General features: G+C 50.2%; 1 protein-coding gene across 5 annotated transcripts in view; it reads left to right on the forward strand.

Annotated features, from left to right (window-relative positions):
- The first annotated feature begins 417 nt into the window (after positions 1 to 417).
- FAH (fumarylacetoacetate hydrolase) overlaps positions 418 to 25,420 on the forward strand; it is a 36,083-nt gene continuing 11,080 nt past the window's right edge. Inside the window, exons 1-11 of one of the 5 annotated variants that reach the window (XM_008015669.3) lie at positions 418 to 494; positions 1,404 to 1,513; positions 6,435 to 6,545; positions 8,118 to 8,239; positions 8,770 to 8,819; positions 10,617 to 10,707; positions 16,414 to 16,511; positions 16,623 to 16,675; positions 20,151 to 20,250; positions 21,012 to 21,142; positions 23,007 to 23,082. In XM_008015669.3, the coding sequence (XP_008013860.3) occupies positions 1,433 to 1,513; positions 6,435 to 6,545; positions 8,118 to 8,239; positions 8,770 to 8,819; positions 10,617 to 10,707; positions 16,414 to 16,511; positions 16,623 to 16,675; positions 20,151 to 20,250; positions 21,012 to 21,142; positions 23,007 to 23,082 (913 nt within the window). In that variant the 5' untranslated portion in view covers positions 418 to 494; positions 1,404 to 1,432. Of the gene's footprint in view, positions 495 to 1,164; positions 1,222 to 1,403; positions 1,514 to 6,434; positions 6,546 to 8,117; positions 8,240 to 8,769; positions 8,820 to 10,616; positions 10,708 to 16,413; positions 16,512 to 16,622; positions 16,676 to 20,150; positions 20,251 to 21,011; positions 21,143 to 23,006; positions 23,083 to 25,420 lie in introns of those variants that run through there. The other 4 variants (XM_008015667.3, XM_008015666.3, XM_008015671.3 and 1 more) reach the window with 4 other exon arrangements.

Genomic DNA, 25,420 nt, shown 5'->3' on the forward strand with positions numbered 1-25,420 from the left:
TGGCTGTTTAAAAGTGTACCTGAATCATTCACACCAACAATAACACAACAGTACACTCTCCGGTGTGTTCCAAGTGTCCTGGCTGTGGCGTGGTCTCAAAAAACTGCAGCTGACTGCACATGAGTGATTAGATTAACACCTTGAACCCACCCTAAGATAGTCTGCCTTTCCCTTCTTTCCTGCCTTCCTCCTTTTCTTTCTCCCTCTCTCTCCTTTCCTATTTCTCTTTTTTCTTTCCTTTATCCCCCTCCCTTCCTTTCCTCTTCTTTCCTCCCTTTTCTCTCTTTCCACACACACATAATCTCTGTATGCCAGGCATTATTCTAGGTGCTTCACAAATATTAATTCATTCCACTCTCATATTAATTTTGGGAAGTAGGAACTATTATCATCAACATTATACAGAGAAGGAAGCTGAGGTATAGAAAGTTTAAGTAACTTGTCCAAGGTTGAGCAGTTTGTCAACGTCATTTTACTACCGGCATGTGAAACAGGTGAGTTATATTTTTTAGAATATTAATTCTCATTAATTGAAGCCTTCCAAACAGGCGTAACTGTTCCGTTCTCTGAAACACAAGTGGAAGTGTCATAGCTGGACGGAGCAACGTGGTATGCAGGGAGAAAGGACGCGACTGGGTATTCTTCTGAAGCTCAGGAAGCAGCTCCTGGGGAGAAAGTGTCTGTTTCCCGGAAGCGGAGAAGAGTTCTGTTGAGCTGAAGAGCAGGCAGCAGCTGGGGCGAGCGAGGCTGGAGTCATGCAGGGCAGAGCCTTAACTGCTAAGCTAGGGTTTGCTCTCGATAGGACCAGCTGCCCCGAGCGGAGGCTAGAACCAGATCTCCCCGATGTGGACTCGCGGATGGGGCGGGGATCAGGACGGGGGCGGGGCCAGGGGGGCGGGGCTCGGGGAGTGAGGGAGAGACTAGATGACCTGGGGCTCGCAGGGCGAGGCCAAGGGAAGGGCGGGGCTCTCGGAGGGAAGGTGGGACTGGAGGACCTAGGGCTTGCAGAGGCGGGCCAGGAGAGGGGCGGGGCTTGGGGAGGGAGGGTGAGACTGTGGAGGACCAGGGGCTCGCGGGGGCGGGACAAGGGGAGGGGCGGGGATCGGGGAGGGAGGAGAGACTGTGAAGGACCTGAGGCTCGCAGGGGCGGGGCCAGGGGAGGGGCGGGGCTCTGGAAGAGAAGGCGAGACTGTGGAGGACCTGGAGCTCAAGGAGGTCAGGGTAGGGAAGGGGCAGGGTTCAGGGTTCGGGGGCGGGTTGTTTACGGTGAGATCAAAATCAGGCAGGAGCCTCCGGGGTCCCTGCTGTGCCACCCGGACAGGCCGTGAGGGTGGGCCGGGGGGGCGGGGCCGGGGCTGACCACGGCGGCAGAGTTCAGTCCCACTTTCCGCACGCCACCTTAGGCCCGCAGCCGTGCCGGGTGCTCGCCAGCATGTCCTTCATCCCGGTGGCCGAGGATTCCGACTTCCCCATCCACAACCTGCCCTACGGCGTCTTCTCCACCAGAGGCGACGTGAGCAGTGGGGCTTCGGCTTCCGGGCGCGGGGAGGGAGTGGAGTGGAGTGCAGTGGAATGGAGTGGAATGGAGTGGAATGAGGGGCGGGATGGAGGCTTGTGTCATTTTTCTCTTAAGATCCGTTCCGTGAGAGTGCCTGTGGGCTCGAGTCCCACCTCGTAACTTTCTAGTTGTGCACATTATTTGACTTTTCAGCCTCAGTGTCCTCAGGTTTGCTGAGAATTAAATGCAAAATGAAATGAATAGTGTCACTCTCCCAGACAAGCAGAGCAAGCAGGATTCTGTTACCGGAAGCTGCAGTACGCAGGCATGCTGCCTACTCCAAGGCGGTTGCGGTGTGTTTCTCTTGCCCAAGAGGCTGGTGGTTCATCTCACTGGATAGCCCCTAACCCTAGAACCCAGGAAATGATAACCCGGTATGCGTAGCAGCTCAGAGGGGGACGCGCATGTCCTGTCTTAGAGCTGTGAGATCTAAGATCGCAAGTGTCTCTCTCTGCCTGTTGCTGGAATTCTTTCAGCTCCTGGTGTGGGCTGCGTGGCATTCCCCCACTGATCAGAAGAGAGAGGGCAGGGAAACAAACTTTGATTAAGTCAGTGTAGTCTGATTGGTAGAAATAAGTGTTTGAAAACTGGAGGTTTATCAGCAAATAGATAATATGAGCGTCCCTAGGTTGGAAAAGCAGATTCCCTTGGATTTGTTGATGATATTTTTGGCTTAGATTTTTGCTCCCAACTTTAAAGGTACACTTCTGATTCAGCTCTGTAAGCCATAGAACCCCAGAATCAGGAAATGTTTGCTAAATGAGGGGCTTGGCAGTTGGCTTCTTCCTGGAAAGTGGGGTCCCCTCCTTCCCCCATGGCTTGTCATTGGAGGCAAGTGGCTGGCCTTTTATGGGCCTGTCTGCAGTGAGTACTTTGGTCTAGAAGAGTCAACTTGTGGTTTCATATCTGGCCAGGCTGACCAGATGTTGCAAGGACACAGAAAGTGGACACTAAATCCCCTGGAGGACACAATTTGAGGCACATTGAACCTTAACCTGTGATGGCCAACAACCTTTCTGCAGACAAAGCCCTTCTTCTGCCGTCCTCAAACACTTTGCCCTCAGCAGATGTGTCCTCTCTCACCTTTCCTGGAGCACAAATGCATTAGACAGAAACATTTGTGAGAGGCAGGCACACCCCAGTAGGGTGCTCTGACTTGCTTTCTCAGGGGAATCGAATTAATGTCCCTTAGAGTATGGCTAGGCGCTTTCAGACACCATGTCCTGCTGTTTCAACATCAGCATGTGCAGGGCAGCCACTACAGATGTCTGGGAGAGACAGCCCCATCCCCCTGTCCTCTGATAGAGTGCTGGGGGTGGAGAGTTGGCCCTTTGGCCTTCCAGCTGAACAAGCCTCATCTGAAACTTTCTCTGCAGGCACTGGACATTCCAACGGTGATGGCTGCCTTGCCAGGCAAGACTAGTTGCCAAGGCAAAACCTCCCTTCCCCCATGTCAGCAGTCAGCCCTTCCTAATTTGAGTGGAATAACAATGAATGCAGTCATCACTTTATTCATTTTCTTATTCAGCGAATGCTTACGAACCCCAACTGTGGTCCAGACTGCCTGGGCTGTGAGTTGGGATCAAAGACACAGGAGACACCTTCCTTCCATTTCTGGTTGCTCATGGACTAGTAAGGCATATGGGTGCTCTCTGTGAAGGTAGGGGTGGTGGCCTCTGAGAACGAGAATGTAGTAGTGTGGAGCTGGTTTGCCGGGTGCCTTCTTCAAGTCCCTGGGGTCTGGCCCTGCCACTGCCTCCGGGCCTCTGCTCTCTCCAGCCACACTGGCTGCCTTTGAGTCTCTGAGACATGCTAAGAGCAGCTTCCTGCCTTCAGGCCTTAGCACATGTTGTTCCTTCTGCCTGGAATACTCGTCCCTCTGCTCTCTATATACTTGGCCCCTTCTCACTCTTTGAGACTCAGCTTAAATGTCACCTCCTAAGCACTCTCTCTGAAAGGGCTCCCAGCTGCTGCCCAGCCTTGGTTGTCTCTCACCACACCCTGTGTTTCCTTTTGCTTCTGGAGAGAAGGAACCAAGTCACTGTTCCCAGGACCTCAGCAGCCTTTGTGTAGTGCTGGTACTGAGAAGATGCTTTCTAAATGTTTGTGGCATGAATAGCGTCTACCCTTTGTCTTTTCTTGTGGTGAGAGATTTACAGATATTAATCAAATTCTCACAATAAAACTACTGTGAAGTTATTGTCCCCATTCTACAGATGAGGAAACTGAGGCCCAGAGAGGCAAAGCATCATGCTCCAGATCTCACAGGCAGTAGGAGGCAGATATGGGGTTGATCCCCACATGTGTCAGCCTCCCAATCTGTAGGGTCCAGCCCTATGGGGCTTAGCGGGTATTCTCCCCATGTGTGGAAACAAGAGATTGTAAGAAATAAAGACACAAGACAAAGAGATAAAGAGAAAACAACTGGACCCGGGGGACCACTACCACCAAGACGTGGAGACCGGTAGTGGCCCCGAATGGCTGGGTGCACTGATATTTATTGCATACAAGACAAGAGGGGCAGGGTAAGGAGGTGAATCGTCCAAGTGATTGATAAGGTCAGGCAAGTCACGTGATCATGGGACAGTGGGCCCTTCCCCTTCAGGTAGCCACAGCCAGAGAGGGAAGGCAGCATACGTCAGCGTTTTCTTCTATTCACTTATAAGAAAGATCAAAGACTTTAAGACTTTCACTATTTCTTCTACCGCTATCTACTACGAACTTCAAAGAGGAATCAGGAGTACGGGAGGAACATGAAAGTGGACAAGGAGTGTGACCATTGAAGGACAACACCACAGGGAGGGGTTTAGGCCTCCAGATGACTGCGGGCAGGCCTGGATAATATCCAGCCTCCCACAAGAAACTGGTGGAGCAGAGTGTTTCCGGACTCCTCCAAGGAAAGGAGACTCCCTTTCGTGGTCTGCTAAGTAATGGGTGCCTTCCCAGACACTGGCATTACCGCTTGACCAAGGAGCCGTCAAGCGGCCCTTATGCGGGTGTGACAGAGGGCTCACCTCTTGCCTTCTTGGTCACTTCTCACAATGTCCCTTCAGCACCTCACCCTATACCCACCGGTTATTCCTAGGTTATATTAGTAATGCAACAAAGAGTACTATTAAAAGCTAATGATTAATAATGTTTATAGTAATGATTGATAATTGTCCATGATCATCTGTATATCTAATTTGTATTATAACTGTATAGCAGTATAGCTACAGTTGTGCCTTCAGTCTCTTGCCTTGGCACCTGGGTAATCCTTCGCCCACACCAATCCCATACTTCCCCCTGTATGTCAGGCTGGGAGTTGGGTAATGCTTTCCCTTGGAAAACTTTATATCAGATATGACCAACTGTTTTAAAACAGAGGGAATGCACATTTTTCTCTTGAAGTTAGACAAATGGAGTCTCCCTCCTTGGTTTGTTTCCCTCAAGTTGCATATGGGAAACTGAGGCCCAGAGAGGACCAGGGACTTGTCCAAGATGATAAGATGGTGAATGAGGGAACAGACTTGGAGCCCAGGAATCCTGGATCCGACTTGTGAGCCCCTTCTAGTTTTGTGCTGAAGAAAATAACTCCCAAGGTTGAAAGTAGAGGGTACTCACTCTCTCAGACTTTTTCTGGGTCCTCAGGTCATAGTTTGAAGCACAAGTTTGAAGCTTCTATGCTTTGTTTGCATTTGAGGCATCAGGCAGCTGCACTTGTGACCCCATTTTGGAGGTAGCTTACTGGTGGTGGCTCCTTCTTGCCGTCAGCTGGGTGTGGGGACCAGGGTCAGAGATGTGGTCCACGGGTCTGACCTGCACATTCCCTGAATGGAAAACCACTTGGATCCAGGTGGTTCAGCTCTTTGCCTACTGCAGCAGATTTTCCATTTTCAGGAGAGGAAGACTGAGGCACAGGGAGTTGGCAGCGGGGCTGATAATGGGTAGCTAAGCTCTCCAGGCAGCCTCTTCTAGGGTAGGCTCTGCTGAGACCTCAGGTGAGGAGTGTGGCTCTGCTCTACCCCTGGTCCCAAGAGCTGACATGCGTGGAGAAATGGCCATCTTTTCTCAGCCCACCCCAGTGAGCAGCCGATGGAGATAAGGCCAGCCAATAATCCCACCACTAAGCTCGCTGGCACTGAAATGGCCAAGCTGGTGGTTCAGGAGAGCTGGAAGCCTGACTCAGGACAGAGCACCAGGAAGTTGAGTCTGCAAACATGCCCTCTGGTTCTTGTTGACGGGCAAAGCTCAGGGTTGTGGGGACAAAGACCAGGCCTTAACAAATATTTAAGACATCTTTGCTGATGCTGGGATTTTGTGGTGCAGAAAGGAACTTCCGTTGCATGTTCTGAGCAGTCTGGCTTCCTGCAGCCCCCTTATAACCTGAGCTCTCCTCCATTTGAGCCACAACAGAGCTCATTAATCCAAGCCACCTGGCCCTCAGCACTGTGCATCGGGGACTCACTGCTCCACTGCACAACTGAATTACCCTGAGCCAAGGCCTAGGTTAAACCTGGAAAATAATCCAACATCCTGGGAAGGTGGTAAGCTCCTCGTCACTGGAGGCATTTATGTAATGCCTAGGGAACTTTGCAGGGCACTTTGGTCAGGTTAAGTGGCTAGGACCAGGCTGACTGCTCTTCCCCTAGTCCAAGGAATATTTGATTTATTTCCCATTCAGGGAACACAGATTCTTTTCCGTTTAGTCCTGGAAGCAGAGATGGCGCAAGGGAGCTGGGGCAGGATGCTGAGAAGGTGGTTCTTCAGTCCGTTCTGTATACAGGGCCACCTAAAGGGGGACCCATGGGCTCTTCAATAGGCAGGCTTTCTGAGGAAATGAGCCAAGCCCAGCCAGGGACTTTTTCTGGTGCTGACCATGTCATCTTCCTCCTAGCCGAGACTGAGGATAGGCGTGGCCATTGGGGACCAGATCCTGGACCTCAGCGTCGTCAAGCACCTCTTTACTGGGCCTGTCCTCTCCAAACACCAGGATGTCTTCAATCAGGTAGGACATTGTGAAACGGCTTGTTCCTGACCTCAGTGGCACTGCAGATGCCAAAAAGAGAATGCTCCTTGCTTTCCATTATTGATAGAGTTAATGCCATCGGAGGTCTCAGAAGTTATACTTGGATAAGGTTGGGGTTGTTTTGAGACAGACAAACTGGTAGGAGGTGGCCTTGGGATAATTCAGCGTGGCTTCTCACCTCAGGGTGAGTTCCTAGGTGAAAAAAGTGTCAATGTCTGCAGTCCTGGGTCGTTTCCAGTTGTCTCTGAGGTGAAGCTCTTCAGGAACTCTGGTTACTTTCCTTGTCAAGCTGTTTGAGCCTCTGCCTGTCCAAGGGCTGTGTGGGCCCCCAAGGGAGGGAGCTACGAGCCCTGCCCTCCAGTTCTGTGGAAGCAGCCATGGAGGAGTCAGCCTGAAGTACGTGTTCACATGGGATGGACATGAATTTGCTTCCCTGTAAATGGTCAGCTACTTTGATATAGCATCTTGTCATTGCATGGGTCAGGAAGGAGGGTGGGATTTATGGGTACCTCTTGTGTGCCAGGAGCTTCGCACACATCCTCTCCTTCAATCCTCCTGACCACCCTCTGGCATAGGAATTGGAATTCCTGTGGGGGCCTGAGCATCTAGATGGGGACCTGAAATTCTGGAATGAGACACTGTTTTCCCAAGCTCTACAGCTAAAAGTGTCAGAGCTGGAGCTGGAACTCTGACTCTTAGAACCTACAAGGGCTTTTTCTGCTATGCCTCACTGGCTACAAAACCTCTTCTTTTTTTAAATTAGAAAAGCTCTTGACTGGGCATGGTGGCTCACACCTGTAACCCCAGCACTTCGTGAGGCTGAGGTGGGTGGATCACTTGAGATCAGGAGTTCGAGACCAGCCTGGCCAACATAGTGAAACCCTCTCTCTACTAAAAATACAAAAATTAGCTGGGCGTGGTGGTGCACGCCTATGATCCCAGCTACTCGGGAGGCTGAGGCAGGAGAATTGCTTGAACCTGGGAAGCAGAGGTTGCAGTGAGCTGAGATCACATCAGTGCACTCCAGCCTGGGTGACAGAGTGGGAATTTTTTTTTAAATAGAGATGAAGTCTCACTATATTGCCCAGGCTGATCTTGAACTCCTGGGCTCAAGTGATCCTCCAACTTGGCCTCCCAATGTGCTGGGATTATAGGCATAAGCCATCACACCCAGCCCAAAACCTCTTCTTAACTGATGTGAAAGGAATTAGTTTAGGCTGTGATCACTCTGCAGATTGGAGTGTGCCTCTACTGGAAGAACATGGCCACCTTCAACTGTGGGCTGGGCCAAGTTTAGCACAGTTGCTGTGCCAGGTAGCAGCTCCTGGGCTTGTGTACAGGTGCAGGAGGGCATGAGGCAACGTCAAGAGAGGATATGCTTTTCTCCAGCTTGATGAATAGATGACAAAACTAAGAGCAGAGGTCCTGAGAGTTTGAGTGAATGGGAGAAAAGTGGCAGGGGCAGGCAAGCTGGCTGGCCTCCCATTGGCAGGAGGGATACTCCCTGGGTTTTCCTGTGCGTAATCTTCTTTCTCCGTGTTTTGGTCTTAGCCTATGCTCAACAGCTTCATGGGCCTGGGTCAGGCTGCCTGGAAGGAGGCGAGAGTGTTCTTGCAGAACTTGCTGTCTGCGAGCCAAGCCAGACTCAGAGATGACACTGAACTTCGGAAGCGGTGAGAAGCACGTGGTCATGGAGGTGATGAGGAGATGCAGCAGGGGAGATGAGGGCTGTGTGGTGGTCAGTGCCATTCTGAGTCACGGCTCGGCAGCCTTAGTGTGGTCAAGTGAGACCTGCCCCCATACAGCCCCTGCCTGAGCTGCATATTGATGGGAGGGCTTTGGGAGGACTGGGATTGCCTTGGAGCCTGGACTGGAGCTGCCCGAGCTAGGCCAGGCCAGGCCCATTGGCCCTCTCTCTTACTCAGCCGGTCCTCATTAGCATCATCTGTGCCCTCATCTGGTTTCTAGAGTAGGAAAGAGTTTCCACTTATCTAGTCCCATTTCCTAGGGTAGAATAGAGAGACGGCTTTAGTAGGTGGATGTCCTCTCAGCTGTGAAAGGTTCAGCATAGCTCTGGCCCCAGGCCAGCCAGGAGGTGCCCACTGGAGACTGGATAATCTTGGGGATGGTCTGGACTGAGCCTGTGGGTGGGACCGTGCTTTGCTGCCTGCTTGACTTTGAAGCCCCTGGTTCTGTGTTTCAGTGCATTCATCTCCCAGGCTTCTGCCACCATGCACCTTCCAGCCGCCATAGGTGAGTGCAGTCTCTTCACCAAGGCAAGAACGGAGCAGCTTCATGGGCCAAGAGGGCTGGCCAGGTGCTTTGATTCTGCATCTGGGTGGAGGGTCCCTGCTGGGGGCGGGGAGATAGAGGGGCTCTGGGGCTGTTACCCCCTCCTCATCGCTGACCTTTCTCAGCACCCAAGCCCGGCATTCACTCAGGCTGTATCTTGGCTCAGGTAGTGAGTTGCAGGCTGGTCAAGTTCATGACTAGCTACATGGCTCCCTGCACAGCAAATTGCTCTCCTTCCCCAAAAGGCTATGGGACAAGTTCTCTGAGCTCAGTCTGTGAGCAGTTTTGAGGAAAGACGCCAGAGGGTTATGAAGGGCCCCAGTTTGAGCACGTGGCAGGATGTCTGGTTGGAGCGTCATTCAGGAAGTTGGAGCTGTTGAAACTCTCAACCTGAAGCAGAGAGAGGCTGGTTCAGCCTGCGGCCCAAAGTGCAGCCCTCTTCCTTGTGCACAGGCCTCCTCAGCTGGGTTACCCGGGCACCTGTAAGCTGAGGAGCCGGTTGACCCTGCCCTGGGGTACACTGCCTCTCTGGAACAGCTCTTGCTGTCCGGGGAGAGTCCTTTGCTGCTGGGCTGCTTGGGCTAAGCTGACTGGAGGATGGGACTGGGGACAGGGGCTGAGTCACCTGCCTCCTCCCAGCCCCTCTCACTCCCTACCCTCACGCACTCATGGGACTGTGCTATTTTTTGGCAAACCAGCTGTTGTGCAAACCATATGTCTTTCAGGGACTTATCATGTCTGGTTGACTGATGGTGCTCTTTCTTGTTATTATTATTATTTTTTGTTATGGATTTATTCTTTTGAAAAATCTCTCAGCTATTACTTCTGTGCATTGGGACCGAAGATGGGAAGCAGCAGCTAAGGCTCCACCTGCCCCGTGGACTTTTCTTCCTCTCCTCACCCTTCACCATGACTATTGCTAGTCTAGGCTGTTGATATTGATGAATACCCAGCTTTTTTTTTTTTTTTTCTTTGAGGAGACGAGGAGACATTTAGGAAGATAAAACAGGCAGACTGTCCCAACTGGTTTTTCTTTCAGATTTTTAATTCTCCGAATGGTAGATATGCCTACAGCTTGCTGGCCAGCGCGTTCAGTTCATCATAATCAATAGGCACTGATATGCATCTGCAGCGTGCACACCCTTGTCCTTGGCACTTGGGCAGAGTCCAAGAAAATGAGGACTGGGCTGGGGCTGTCCTGGATTGTCCACAGTCTAGCAAAGATGTGCACACACATAACCGGAGCACCAGTGGGAAGCGAAGCCTGCCCCAGAAGGATTCAGGGGAGGGGATTTGGAGGGGCAAGAGATCCTGCTAGAGAGAGCAGGGAAGGCTTCAGGGAGGAGGGGGCCTCAAAGAGTTGTCAGGATTTGAACACACAGGACAAAGGAGAAGTCAGTCAGTATACGCGTGGTGAGGGAGCCTGGGGGAACTCGGGAATGGCAGTTGTATGTGGTAAAAGTGGGGAGCCTGAGAAGGGGGGTGGTATCAGCCAGTTGGTGTTCACATTCCACTGTCAGTTTCAGAAAGTCTGGACTCCTAATTTCTTATTTGTTTCTCAGCTGAGGGCTCTCAGAACAAATCTTCAGTGAGGATATTTTGTATTGCATTTGGTGCTGTCCTGCTGGCTGCAGGCTGAGCTCTGGATGTGTAAACAGTATTGTGTGCACACTCATGGCTTCAGTGCTTAGAACAGTCCATTCTCTTTCCTGAGGCATCTGGGTTGCTGATGGGATCTCTTGGGTCTCTACTCTGCAGGAGACTACACAGACTTCTATTCCTCTCGGCAGCATGCTACCAATGTCGGAATCATGTTCAGGGACAAGGAGAATGCATTGATGCCAAATTGGTATGTTCTGGGCCAAATGTTTGCATAAGTTCAAAGTCTTTCTTTTCATTTCCAGCAGCATGTTTGTCTCAGGGGCTGCCAAGTTCTTCTTAAAGTAAACTGGGGAGGAAAAGCAGTTATGATGTTGCAACCTCTGGAAGCAGTGGTCTCAGCTTCTGGTCTCCTGCTCAGCTTGGCTCAGGACTTGCTGTGGGATCGAAGGGCAAGTCTCTTAAGCTCCTTTGGACAGCAGGGGTTGGAATTAGATTCCCTGAATCACTGCGCTCCTTCTGGAGTCTTTCATTTATAAGCTGTGTATTATCGTACTATGGGCAAGTCTTAGACTCAGCATGCTCCATACTTACATTTTCTGATGAATGAGAATCCTCAAACGTGCCCAGTGCTGTATATTCCTCAACATGTGATCTGTTTCATTCATTTGTTTGATCCTCCTAGTAGTTCTGTGATGTCACAAGGCCATGATTGTAAGCCCCATTTTACAGATGGGAAAATGGGCTCAGAGAAGGATCAACTTGCCTGAGCACAACAGGGCCACAGCCTGTCTCCCAGCCCCCAGATCAGGCCATTGACCAAGCTGAGGATGCAGAGCTGGGATCCTTGCCCTTTCTTCTGTGTTGTCTGCTGGTTGAGATGATTCCTTGGAACTGAAGAGGGCTTGGACACAGTGACAGGCATACACCCCAGGCTCCGGTGCCATCAGTCACACACAGGAGCTGGGTTAGGGACGGGGTTTTACTCTCTCTTGAGTGAGTGTCTCCAGTAAGCTATGCCATGAGAGGAGGGTCTGTTAGAACCAAGATGAAGAAGAAAGAAAGGGAGAGAGAGCAGTTCCAAGCCAGACATGTTGAGCAACAAGGCCAAGGTTGCAGAACAAGGCATGGGTGAATCTGAGACCAGAACCCATACTCCGGGTTCCAGGCTCCCATGTGAGATGGGCAAATATTTGAGACTCTTGCATTTTACAGACTCCAGGCTGTATTTGTCCCCAGCCAGCTTCAACTTGTCTATCTGAGTGTCCTTGGCAGTGATGACCCAGTGGACTGCACAGCCCCAGAAGAGCTGGCTATCACCTATGTGTCAGGATCCCAGTGGCCAAAGGGCACGGGTACCAGGAAGTGAGAGGAGAGCCGGGACCTGGGAAATGAGTGTTGACTATGTCTGAAACCAAGTGTGGGGGCCACAGCCATCCTTGCCCCATGTTCTTCTGCAGAATAAGAGCAAACAGGCCTTCTCTAGCCATGTTTGATGCAAGATGACCCACAGCTGTGACTTTTTAACTTTCTGTACATAGTCTTCATTATAAATGTAATGTATATTTACTGGAATTAACCCAAACACTACAGAAAATATGTAAAGTAAAACATTTACAATTTAAAATATGTCTTCTCTTTGACCTGCAATACTCACTTTCATGCATCTATCCTACAGAAATAAAAGCACCAGTGGATTGTATCCAAAAGCAAGGATGTTAATTAGCAGAGTTTCTAGTGGCCCAGAGCTGGAAGTAATCTCAATGCTTATTGGTGGAGGAATGGTTGAAAAATTGGTCTATTCACAATATGAAATGTTTTGTAGCTAGTGAAAGATTTAGATCAAGAGAGATGTTCATTGATCTATGTTAAGTGAAATAGGTAAACTATAGGCAATTAGGTAAAGTGTGTTTCACTTTTATTAAAAAAGCACAAAAAATATATATGTACATACACACTGTATTAGTTTTCTGTTGCTGCTGTAACAAATCACCACAAACTTGGTGGCTTAAAACATAAATATATTCTCTTCTAGTTCTGGAGGCCAGAAGTCGAAAATCAGTCTCACTGGCTAAAGCCAAGGTGTCAGCAGGGCTTGTTCCTTCTGGAGGCTCTAGGAGAGAACTCATTTCCTTGACTGTTCGGCTTTAGAGGTTGCCTGTATCCCTTGCCTTTTGACCCCTTCCTCACATCACTCCAACCACTCGCTTCCACTGTTACATTTCCGACTTCCTCCTTTGACCTTGCCTCTGTCTATAATGACCCTTGTGATTACATTTAGGGCTCACTCAAATAACCAGGGACAGTATCCCTATCTCAAGATCCCTAACTTAATCACATCTGCAAAACCCTTTTTGCCATGTAATAATATCCACAGGCTGCAGGGATTAGGATCTGGATATCTTTTGGAGGGCTGTTTTTCAGCTTAACACACACACACGCATGTGCACGTGCACACACACACACTTATGCATACATTATTTCCATAGGCTGGTATGAGCATAGAGAAAGGCAAAAAATATCAGACTGCAGATTAACATTGCTTTCCTCAGGGGAGTGGCTGGATGGGGAGAGATTCCTAACTCCTTTTTTTCATCTGAATTGTTTGCATTATTACATGCCATGTAATTGCATGCAATTGAATTTTATAATTTAATCCAATAAAGGAACCAAAGTGGGTAAAAAAGGGAGCTCTTCCTCAGCCACTCACCAGGGGCAACTACTTTGAACAAGTTGGATGTGCTGCCTCCTGTACTTTGCTCCAGGTTACACATGCATGACCACACATATGCATGCATACATATGCATTTTATTTCTTTCGTTAACAAAACGAGGCCATGCTGAAATTTGCTTGTTTTCACTTCATCATTGACATATCTCCATGTAAATAAGTTTAAATCTACCTCAGTCTTTTACAAAATAAGTTTTTTGGAGTAGGTAATACAAGATAATTACACAGTAAAATATCATTTTTATAAAAAGATACAAAAATATGGTCCAGTAGGGCTGGGCGCAGTGGCTCACATCTGTAATCCCAGCACTTTGGGAGGCCGAGGTGGGTGGATCAGAAGGTCAGGAGTTTGAGACCAGCCTGGCCAGTATGGTGAAACCCTGTCTCTACTAAAAATACAAAAATTAGCAGCTGGGCATAGTGGCTCACGTCTGTAATCCCAGCACTTTGGGAGGCCAGATGGGTGGATCACCTGAGGTCAGGAGTTCGAGACCAGCCTGACCAACATGGTGAAACCCCATCTCTACAAAAGTACAAAAATTAGCTGGGCATGATGGCGGGTGCCTGTAATCCCAGCTAATTGGGAGACTGAGGCAGAAGAATCACTTGAACCTGGGAGGCGGAGGTTGCAGTGAGCTGAGATCATGCCATTCCACTCCAGCCTGGGCAAGAGAGCGAGATTCTGTCTCAAAAAAAAAAAAAAAAAAAAAAAAATTAGCCAGCTGTGGTGGCAGGCGCCAGTAGTTGCAGCTAGTTGGGAGGCTGAGGCAGGAGAATCATTTGAATCCAGGAGGTGGAGGTTGCAGTGAGCCAAGATCACGCCACTGCACTCCAACCTGGGTGACAGAGTGAGACTCTGTCTCAAACCTTACCCCCCCCGGTCCCCAAAAAAACAGTACGGTAATAAAAGTGTCTAGAAATGTAGGGAAATGAGGACCATGCTGGTTTCCTCTAGGGTGAGGGGCAGGAAGGGAGGGAAGAAGAGTGAAATCAGGGAGGGGATCCCAAGGATGCATTGGACTGGATTAGTGAAGTGGTATTTCTTTAGCTCCTTGGTAGTGCATGGTGACCTTTGTTATTACATGTATTTGTATATCATAAATATTGCAAAATCATTTATCAAACATTTAAAAAATTAAAAGCAATAAAAAGAGTCAATATATGTGAATGGTTGAGAATTCAAAAGGTACTTAAGGGTAAACAATGGGAAAAAACAGAACTCAACCACCTATGGACCACCATCCAGTTCCCTTCTCCAGAGGCAAAACTGTTCATCAGTGTCATATATATATTTTCTTTTCTTTTTTTTTTTTTTGAGACGAAGTCTTGCTCTGTCACCCAGACTGGAGTGCAGTGGTGCGATCTCAGCTCACCGCAAGCTCCGCCTCCCAGGTTCACGCCATTCCCCTGCCTCAGCCTCCTGAGTAGCTGGGACTACAGGCACCTGCCACCTCACCCGGCTAATTATTTGTATTTTTAGTAGAGGCAGGATTTCACCATGTTAGCCAGGATGGTCTCGATCTCCTGACCTCGTGATCCACCCGCCTCAGCCTCCCGAAGTGCTGGGATTACAGGTGTGAACCACCATGCCTGGCCTTTTTTTTTTTTTTTTTTTTGAGACAGGGTCTTACATGGTCACTCAGGCTGGATTGCAGTGGCATGACCTTGGCTCACTGCAGCCTTGACCTCCCAGGTTGAAGCCATCCTCCTGCCTCAGCCCCCTAAGTAGCTGGGACTAAAGGTGCATGCCACCATGCCTGGCTAATTTTTATATTTTTTGTAGAGATGAGTTTTCGCCATGTTGACCAGGCTGGTCTCAAAATCCCGGACTCAAGCAATCTGCCTGCCTTGGCCCTCCAAAGTGCTGGGGTTATAAGCATGAGTCACCGTGCCTGCCCTTCTTATATATTTTTTCACAGATGTTTTTGCATACTCTGCCAGTTTATCTATACAGTCACTTCTCTATTATTTGTTTAAAGGTGTTTTATAAGTGATAGAAATTAACCCTTTGTTGCAATGCATTGCAAATATATTCTCCTGGTATGTTCTTTTTTCTTTGTTTGCCAGTCTTTCTAGATACAGAGTTTTGCATTTTTATAAAGTCAAGCATGCCAATCATTTTCCTTATGGCATTTTGTGTAATGTTTAGAAAGGCTTTCTCCACCCCAAGAATTTGGAAATTGTGTGTGTGTGTGTGTTTTTGTTGTTGTTGTTGTTTTTTCTAGTGTCCGTAATAGCCTTTCTTTGTACATTTAGATCTTGAATCCATCTGGATTTCCTTTTATGTGTAAGGTGTGGTGTGGGTCTGTATCCATTTCCTGGGGCTGCTATGAGAAAAAGTCACAACAACAGGAATTTATCCCTTCAGTTTCTGGAGGCCATAAGTCTGCAATCAAGGTGTCAGCAGGGCCATCTCCTCCTGAAGCTTCTAGGACCATCGCTGTCCTTGCTGCTTCCAGCTTCCGGGGGCTGCAGGCATTCCCTGTGGCTGCATCATTCCAGTATCTGCCTCTGTCTTCACGTGGCCTTCTCCTCCTCTCTGTATCTTCTCTTCTGTCTCTTATAAGGACATTTCTAATTGGATGTAGGGCTCACCTGGATAATCCAGGATGATCACATCTCAAGATTCTTAACTTGATTAACTGTAAAAAGACTCTTTTTCCATATTTTCTGGGAGTTAGGACATGGCTGTATCTTTTTTTTTTTTTTTTTTTTTGGGGGGGTGGGGCGGAGTTTTGCTCTGTTGCCCAGGCTGGCGTGCAGTGGTGCAATCTCGGTTCACTGCAGCCTCCACCTCCCAGGTTCAAGTGATTCTCCTGCCTCAGCCTCCCGAATAGCTGGGACTATAGGTGTGCACCACCATGCCTGGCTAATTTTTGTATTTTTAGTAAAGACGGGTTTCACCATATTACCCAAACTGTTCTCGAACTCCTGGCCTCATATGATCTGCCTGCCTCGGCCTCCCAAAGTGCTGGGATCACAGGCGCGAGCCACTGCACCTAGTCCAGAATTTTCTTCCTTTTTGAGGCTGAATAATATTCTACTGTATGTATGTACCACAGTTTGTTTATCCATGTATCCATGGATGTAAACTTGTAAGCACCTTTTGATTTTTGAGCCATATGTATATGGCGACTCTTTGTTTCTAATTTTTGAAGTTTTTAAACTTAATTGACAACATATAACAGCTCTGATGCCCTGCATTCTCGTGCCTTTCTTTCTCAGGCTGCACTTACCAGTGGGCTACCACGGCCGTGCCTCCTCCATCGTGGTGTCCGGCACCCCAATCCGAAGGCCTATGGGACAGATGAAACCTGATGACTGTAAGTGACCCCAGCATCCAGACCCTGCTGGTGCCCAGCTCTCTGTTTCCACACAGTGAGTTCTGTGGCCTCACTCACAGCAGTCTTCTTTTTTTTCTGGTGTTATTCCAGCTAAGCCTCCTGTGTATGGTGCCTGCAAGCTCTTGGACATGGAGCTGGAAATGGTGAGTGAGCTTGGTGTTTTATTGCCACGGGATCTATAGACACCCAGCAGGAGAGCCCTCTGGGATGGCTGCCTGCACCATGAGCCGCCCACTCCTCTCCTCTTCAGCCACATTGGCAGCTGCTCTGTGTCCCCACCTGGCCGTCAGAAGGACAGTTGAGTCTCATTACTTGCAGATTCTGTATTTGAGAATTCACAACTATTTGCTAACATGTATTTGTAAGTCCAAAATTAATATTCACAGAGCTTTTGTGGGCACGTGTGGACATGCGGGCAGAGCAGCGAAACATGAGCTGCCCGGTGAGCGCGTTCCCAGGTGAGGCTGGACAAGGTGTTACTCTGCCTTCTTGTCTCAGCTCATGCTGTAAACACGTGTCCTTTGTGGTCTATTTAGTGCCATGTTTTTTTGTGTGTATCTGTGCTTTTTTAGCGGTTTCACTGTTTTTTTATAATGGCCCCAAGTGCAGTGCTGAAGTGCCGTCTAGTGTCCCTAGCACAGGAAGACTGTGATGTGCCTAATGGAGAGAATATGCGTGTTAGTAAGCTTCATTCAGGCAAGGTACAGTGCTGCTGCCTGAGCTCAATGTTCGTGAATCAACAAAATATATTACATAAAGTGTTTTTAAGCAGAAACATACATAAAACAAGGTTATATAGTTAAGTTTTGATTAGTTGATAAACATTTTCTGACCAAAGGCTTGTAGCAACCTAATCCTGTGTTTCCTCTGGGAACAGTCACTCCGTATTTGCTACTTCTGTGTTCATGATGACTTTATAAAAACTAATTACCTGGCCAGGCACAGTGGCTCATGCCTGTAATCCCAGCACTTTGGGAGGCCAAGGCGGGTGGATCAACTGAGGTCAGGAGTTCAAGACCAGCCTGGCCAACATGGTGAAACCCTGTCTCTATTAAAAATACAAAAATTAGCCGGGGATGGTGGCGGATGCCTGTAATCCCAGCTACTTGGGAGGCTGGGACAGGAGAATTGCTTGAACTCACGAGGCAGAGGTTGCAGTGAGCAGAGATCACACCACTACACTCCAGCCTGCTTGACACAGCGAGACTCCATCTCAAAAACAAACAAACAAAACAACAACAACAACAAAAACCCCAAAATAATAATTACCAGGAGTGACAAGAATTGACTGTATCAGCCCCATAGCTGGGCCCACACAACCTCAGAACTGTGGTCACTGTAGGGCTGCATACTTTTTTAAATTAAACTTTTTATTTTGAGGTCATTGTAGACTCACATGCAGTTGTGAGAAATAATATGGAGATCCCAATACCCTTCACACAGCCTCCCCCGATGGCAGCATCCTTCGTAACCATGGTGCCTATCACAACCTGGATGTTGATATTGGTATAGTTGGTCCCACCACCTGAAGATCCCTCATGCTGCAGGGCTGCCCATTTTCCAGAGGGGACATGGAAATCTGGGCAGCCCCCAAGGTGAGGGGACCAGGAAAGTGATGGGAAGGAGGAGCTGACCTGGGGGAGGGAGTGCTCCAGGGACCTGGCAGTGTCTTCAGCATCTCCTGGGTTGTCTGATGCCCAAGGGTGGAGTCAGCCTCCATGTGGGAAATGCAGACAGGCAGGTGGAGGGGGCTTTCCCATAGTCAGCACCTATGGTTTTAGGCATTGCCTCAGGAAACTCTGAGTGCCTCATCACTGATGGTGTAGAAGAAGCTGTCGTGGGGCCACCGAGTCAGGCTGAGGCAGTGGGAAGCCTTGGTTGGTGGAGGCAGGCTGGAAGGCCCGTTTGCTTTTCTGGAGCTCCCTGTCTCTCCTGGGCTTCCATGTGATTTCTCTGGATTCAGTCCAGAGGAGGGAAATGAGTGGGCACTGCTGAATAGCCTGTGGATAGCAGAGCATTCCCTGCCAGCCCTCTGCCTCCTCTTGCCTTAGCAAGGGTGCCATGTGAGACTTTGGGAGGAGGACTCCCAGCTGAGATTCATCAGAGCAGGGCATCTGAGCCCTGGTTTGGGGCCACGGTCTTCTCTCTGGGAGAACTAAGGACTCTGCAGGCAGACGCTTCACCCATGTTGGTCCCTGTTGAGAGGGGGAGAGAAAAGACAGAGAGAGTCAGCATGTGGAGAAATGGTTGGGGCAGAGAACCCAGGTCACCTGGACTGAAGGTTGTGGGATTCTCCATAAGATAGTGTTTTGGGTTCTTTTTTTGTCTTGATGAAAAGTTTGCAATGTTTACTGTCAGAGAACAAATACAATGGTGACTAAGTTTTGCAAATGTCATGGCTGAGTCTATGTGTTTTCGAAAGAGATTTTCCCAATTTTTTTCTTTCTTTCTTTTTTTTTTTTTTTTTTTTTTTGAGACGGAGTCTCGCTCTGTCGCCCAGGCTGGAGTGCAGTGGCGCAATCTCGGCTCACTGCAAGCTCCGCCTCCCGGGTTCACGCCATTCTCCTGCCTCAGCCTCCCGAGTAGCTGGGACTACAGGCGCCCGCCACTGTGCCCGGCTAATTTTTTCTATTTTTAGAAGAGACGAGGTTTCACCATGGTCTCGATCTCCTGACCTTGTGATCCGCCCGCCTCGGCCTCCCAAAGTGCTGGGATTACAGGCGTGAGCCACCGCGCCCGGCCAATTTTTTTCTTTCTAATGATGTCTGGCTAGTCTGTTGGTTCATGGACATCACGTTGGTGCTGTTTTTCTGTAGAGGTAATGGGGTGATGGATTGGGGTTAGAGGCTGTGGGGTATGCTCTCTCTGGCACTATTTGCTGCATGAAGGAGGCAGTCTTTTGGTTTTTCATTTAAAAATTTTTTTATTTTATTTTATTTTATTTTTTTGAGACAGGGTCTTGCTCTGTCACCCAGGCTGGAGTGCAGTGGCGTGATCTCGGCCCACTGCAGCCTTGACCTCCCTGGCTCAAGCAGTCCACCCACATAAGCCTCCTAAGTACCTGGGACTGCAGACAGGTGCCACCATGCCTGGCTAATTTTGTTTATTTTTTGTAGAGGTGGGTCTCACTATGTTGCTCAGGCTTGTCTCAAACTCCTAGGCTCAAGTGATCCTTCCACCTTGGCCTCCCAAAGTGCTGAGATTATAGACGTGAGCCACAGTGTCTGGCCTGGCTTTTCATGACATGAATATAAACTCTGATAGTTTCAGTTTTACAAGCCCCGTGTAGCTGTCAAGTCTTGAAAGGCAAAGCCTGTAAGGGACGAAGAGGAAAGAGCAGAGTGGTCTGGGATGCACTGAAGGGAGGGGAGGCTGCTGTGGAGCTCAGGGGCGTGGAAGGAAGGCTGGGGGCGGGGGCAGGGCACACCACTGCACGCTGCTTTCCTGAGGCGTCTACCCGACCTCTGACTTAGAAACACGGTGGATTCTTGCCAGGCCCCTGTGGCAGTCCTGATCCATGGCTGGAGTTTGGAAATACCTGACCTTTGCTCTCTAGGTGACAAGTGACCTGGGCGGGCAGATCAGCTCCGGATTCTAATGAACTCTCCCCCATGTCAGGCTTTTTTTGTAGGCCCTGGAAACAGATTGGGAGAGCCGATCCCCATTTCCAAGGCCCATGAGCACATTTTTGGGATGGTCCTTATGAACGACTGGAGTGGTAATTACTGGAGTTCTGCTCCTGTGGAGATGAGGGGGAGGAGGCTGGGGACTGGGGGCAATTTCATAGAAGCTGAAGATCTGGTGCAGGTCAAAAGTGGCAGTTGATGCAGTGACTGAGAGTGTAGGTTTGGGTATCAAACAAAGTTTCAGCTCTAAGAACTCAGGCCACTCAACTCCTCTGAGCTCCAGTTTCCTCATGAGTGGCTAGGGACACAGCTGACACCATAACTAATATTTACTGAGCACTTATGTGTCAGGCCCTGTGCTTAACACCCTACATATATTCTCCCGCTGATCCCTACATGGCATGTGCAATATTATCATTCCCATTTTACAGATGAGGAACTGAGGCACAGGGAGATTTCAGTTAATTGCTGAACTAAGATTTGAAGCAACAGTCCAGCTTCTGAGCCTGAGCTCTCAACCCTTTGCGATACGTGGGAGGAAGGTGGCACCGTAAGCCCCAGGAAGTGTCTCCCTCATAGTTTGAGGATGAGCTTCCGGCCCCTTCCTGGGGGATATCCTGACCACCGTTGGGTCATCCTTCTCTTTACTGTAGCCTGGCACAGTGGCCTCAAAGGACCTCTGTCCTTGGCATTGGATGCTCTTGCCCCTTGGTCCTGGGGCAGCCTGGCTGGGGCTGAGCTTTGTGGAGGGGCTGTGCTGGGTGTCTTTTCTCCTTGGTCAAGGGCAGGAGGGGGTCTTAGGGAGAGGCCCTGATCAGCCTTTGTAAGTCCCGGGTGCGCCCTTCTTCTGCAGCACGAGACATTCAGAAGTGGGAGTATGTCCCTCTCGGGCCATTCCTTGGGAAGAGTTTTGGGACCACCATCTCTCCGTGGGTGGTGCCCATGGATGCTCTCATGCCCTTTGCTCTGCCCAACCCGAAGCAGGTAAGCACACTCTCTACAGGAAGCTCCCAAACCCAGCCCTGCTGCCTCCGAGCCTGCTTGCCCACTGAGTGGACATGCCGGGCATGCAGACCATCGGGAAGGAAACCCTATGCCCATGGCATGCCCACAGTGGAGTGCCTGGGAGTTCCTGGCCACGATTACCTCCAGGCAGCCAGGGCATCATTCTCCCTTATGGTTTCCCTGACCCTGGCACAGTTCTTGGAGAAAACACAGGATTTTGTAACCTTAAGAATCTTGCAAGACCAGGGGATCTGGACAGTTGGTAGGAGGAGTCCCTGCAGGTACCAACATTGCACAACCTCCCAGGTGGCCATCAAATCGTGTTCTGTGCAAATGGCGCCACCTGGATCCCAACTCATAGAATGCAGTTTGGAGCCCAGCAACAAGGGAGTCCCGGCAGCCTCTGGTTCCCAGCACCACTGGGTCTACCACTGGGCCTAGGCCTTGACCCCTGGTCCCAGTCCCCCGTTCTCAGCCTCTTGCAATCTGCCCCACTCCATCACTGGCAACATCTGGCCAGAGTCACCTGTGACCCGATAGCCAGTGTCATGACCTTGTGTTCCCTTCAGCATGGACTTCCTGTGGCCCCTCACTCTTGTTGGCATTGCCTCACCCCTTGGCTTCTGGCATGTGACCTGTCCTCGTTCTCCAGTGTCTCTGAGTCCTCACGATGCCCCTCTCCAATTCTGACCTCCCTGTGGGAATCCAGGCCAAGCTCCCAGCCATTTGCACATCCTCACTTGAGCATCTCACCACTCATTTGCTGGGGACCTCTAGCAACACCCTGTGCAGGTCCTGCACCCACACTGCTATCCCGTGTTCCTCTGCCTCTGGGGTCATCTCATGTTTGCTGTGCTACAAACAACCTTGAGGTCTTTCCCTGCAAGCCAGTTCTAGTGAAGTACTGTGGGGCTTTCACACTCGCCCCTTGCTCTCTCCTCACTGCTCCCTGCCCACCCCTGCTCATTTTCAGTGTCCAGGACGTGGCTTTCTCTCTAGCCGACAGTGGCCCTGTCTAGTCTCCCTAGGGCCGGAAGGCCACAGCGTCTCTCTGCTTGTCCTCCAGTCATCTGCCTTCTTCCAGGTCTGTCATCACAAGGCTTTGCCCACACTCCTCTGTGCCAAGCCCTTCCTGAACACCATTTATGTAAAACCATCACTACTGTTACCCCTTCTGAACTATTATTTACTTAATGTTTTTCTTCAGAGTGGCTCCCAGTTTAAAACTTAATATATTAAGAAGGGAACTTTATATTCCTACTGGCATCACTAGCTACAGTGTTTCATAACTATTAGAATCACCAAAAACGATCTCATGTCCCATGGGTGACTGACGTACCATGCTTTGGAAAACACTGTTTTTGGCCGAAGTGCAGATGTTCTGGCCCAGCCACCCAAGCTGCCTCCCTCGCTGACTCCATCACCAGCCAGGGCTGTCTGCTTCTTTTGTGACCCCTCTGCCTTCCAGGGGCCCTGCAATGCCCTTTCAGGCCCCAGCCTTTCCTCACAGGCCATGCTTTGTTCCCCATCTTGACTTGTCTGCTGCCCACCTTCCCTTTCTCTCCCCTCCTGTGGCTTACAGGAACATCTCTGGTTTGGCTTCTGTGACCTTTGACCTGCTGATGCCCCTTCCTTGGCTGCTTTTCCTGGAGCCCCACAGTATGATCCCCCCACTGCTATCCAAGGACACAGTGCTGGGACCCTGGAGAGGGAATGCTCCTGCTGTCTCAGACCCTCTGCCTGGGGGAACAGGTGCTGCCAGGGGCCTGACTGGTCTGGGGGCCCAGCCGGATGAGCTCAGCCCACCTGCCAGTGACCTCTGTGCTGTGCTTTGCCCTCCCAGGACCCCAGGCCTCTGCCGTATCTCTGCCATGATCAGCCCTACACATTTGACATCAACCTCTCTGTTGCCCTGAAAGGTATGTCGTGGGGGGATTGACATGGCCAGGAGCTCTGAGGGAATGTGTGCCTGTGTGCCTTGTCCTGAAGGCTCCTGAGCTTTGGCAAGGGTGGGGGCACATGCTACAGCCCTGGAGACGTGTGGCTCTTCTAAAGGAAAGAGGGCCGGGCACGGTGGCTCATGCCTGTAATCCCAGCACTTTGGGAGGCCGAGGCGGGTGGATCATGAGGTCAGGAGATCGAGACCATCTTGGCTAACACGGTGAAACCCCATCTACTAAAAATACAAAAAATTAGCCTGGCGTGGTGGTGGGCGCCTCTAGTCCCGGCTACTCAGGAGGCTGAGGCAGGAGAATGGCGTGAACCCAGGAGGCAGAGCTTACAGTGAGCCGAGATGGCGCCACTGCACTCCAGCCTGGGTGACAGAGCGAGACTCTGTCTCAAAAAAAAAATAAAATAAAATAAATAAAATAAAATAAAATAAAATAAAATAGGAGGGGAGGGGATGCTCTGGTGCTCACTGGGAACCTAACTGGGCCCACAGGGCATTAACCCTGTCACTGAGCTCTCAGTGATAGGGCTGAAAGGATGGAGTCCGGCACCTCTGTCTTCCACTTGAATCCCGTCTCCAGCCTCTCCAGGGGCTGCCTGGCCCCCGCTCACATATCGCTACTGACCCTCACTTCTGTGGTGGGTGGCACATTTCATTGAGTGCCTGTTTGAAAGCATGTCCTTGTGGGTCTGCTCGCAGGAGGCTTGGCTGAGCCCCTGGGGCCACACAGAGCCAGCGCATCAAGGCCCCAGATTCCCACCCTGGGCCAGCCCTGCGTGTCTTGCAGACAGGCCTGAGATCCCCACACTGGGCCAGCCCTGAGATAGACAGGACCCACATCTCCCTGTGGCTGCTCAGCCCAGCTCCGTGAACAGACCGGCAGAGAGTTGGTAATAACGAGACTGGCTCTGCAGGCCATGACTCTGCTCCTCAACTGCGGGACTTTGGGCAAGTTGCCCAACCTGGCCATGTCCTCATTTGTCATCTATGAAATGGGATAATAATGGCGTTGACCTCATGGTGTGTTGTGGGGACCAAACATGTCAATTCATGCAAAGGTCTGGGACAGGATCTGTACCTAGGAAGAGTCAGGTGTCATTTTCCAGTCCCAATAGAGGCCCTCAGGTGGAGAGGGTTTGCCTGGCGGCCACACACAGACCTCCTAGGCACACTCTGGCCACATCTCCTTTTTAGCTACATTCCTTTCTCTTTTTTTTTTTTCTCTTTTTTTTTTTCCTGAGACAGAGTTTCACTTTTGTTACCCAGGCTGGAGTGCAATGGCGCGATCTCGGCTCACCACAACCTCCGGCCCTGGGTCCAAGCAATTCTTCTGTCTCAGTCTCCTGTGTAGCTGGGATTACAGGCATGTGCCACCACACCTGGCTAATTTTGTATTTTTAGTAGAGACGGGGTTTCTTCAAGTTGGTCAGGATGTTCTCGAACTCCTGACCTTAGGTGATCCACCTGCCTCAGCCTCCCAAAGTGCTGGGATTACAGGCGTGAGCAACCGCGCCCAGCCAGCTCCATTCCATTCTTCCATCTGCTCTGTCTGCACACACCAGGCTTTGCTGTGTCTGTCTCACTGCCAGTTCCAGGGTCTCGGCCCTTCATGAGGTGGTTCCTGTCAGGAGGCTCAGTACCCTGCAGGAGTGCGGAGCTGTTGCCATGGGAGCAGGATGCTCCACGGAGAAAAGGCTGCCACAGAGAGCCTCCTGGCTGCTCAGGGCCCCCTGGGAAGCTGTGCTGGGCCTGCTCTTTGAGGTTCCAGGTCAGGTAGCTGAGGCTCAGAGAGGAGAAGGATTCACCCCGAGTCACCTACCTGGCTAATGGCAGGGCTGGGACTCAATCCAAGCGTCACAAGTTCTAGGTTGGCCTCCTGCCACCCACTATGCATGCTTGGAGTGTATTTTCTATCTGGTTTCATCCTAGATATTTCTTCCTGCCTGCCTAGAGGTGAACTCACGCAGGGGAGGCCACTGGTGGAGAAGGGACAAAATTATCCAGAAAGCATGGTGTCCAGAGATGTAGTGTTGCATTTGCAGTTCTGATGTTCTGAGTTGGGATCTAGGTGAAAGGGTCTGGGGAGGAGCAGGCTTGGGGGACCCAGAACTCGCATGGCTGAAGAGCACATCTGTTCTGTGCCACCTCAGAGGGGAAGTTAGGACCAAGGGAGGAAGCCAGGTTTTGAGGGAGCAGAGGAGCTTTCTACTTATTAGTGTTGTTCAGAAGTGGAACAACAACAGTCCGGTAACTTGCATGTAGTAGATGTTTAGTAAATATTGTTTAGTCCATTGTAAAGTAGCACA

Source organism: Chlorocebus sabaeus, chromosome 26 (genome assembly GCF_047675955.1).
Source record: "Chlorocebus sabaeus isolate Y175 chromosome 26, mChlSab1.0.hap1, whole genome shotgun sequence".
NCBI classification, from domain to species: Eukaryota; Metazoa; Chordata; class Mammalia; order Primates; family Cercopithecidae; genus Chlorocebus; species Chlorocebus sabaeus.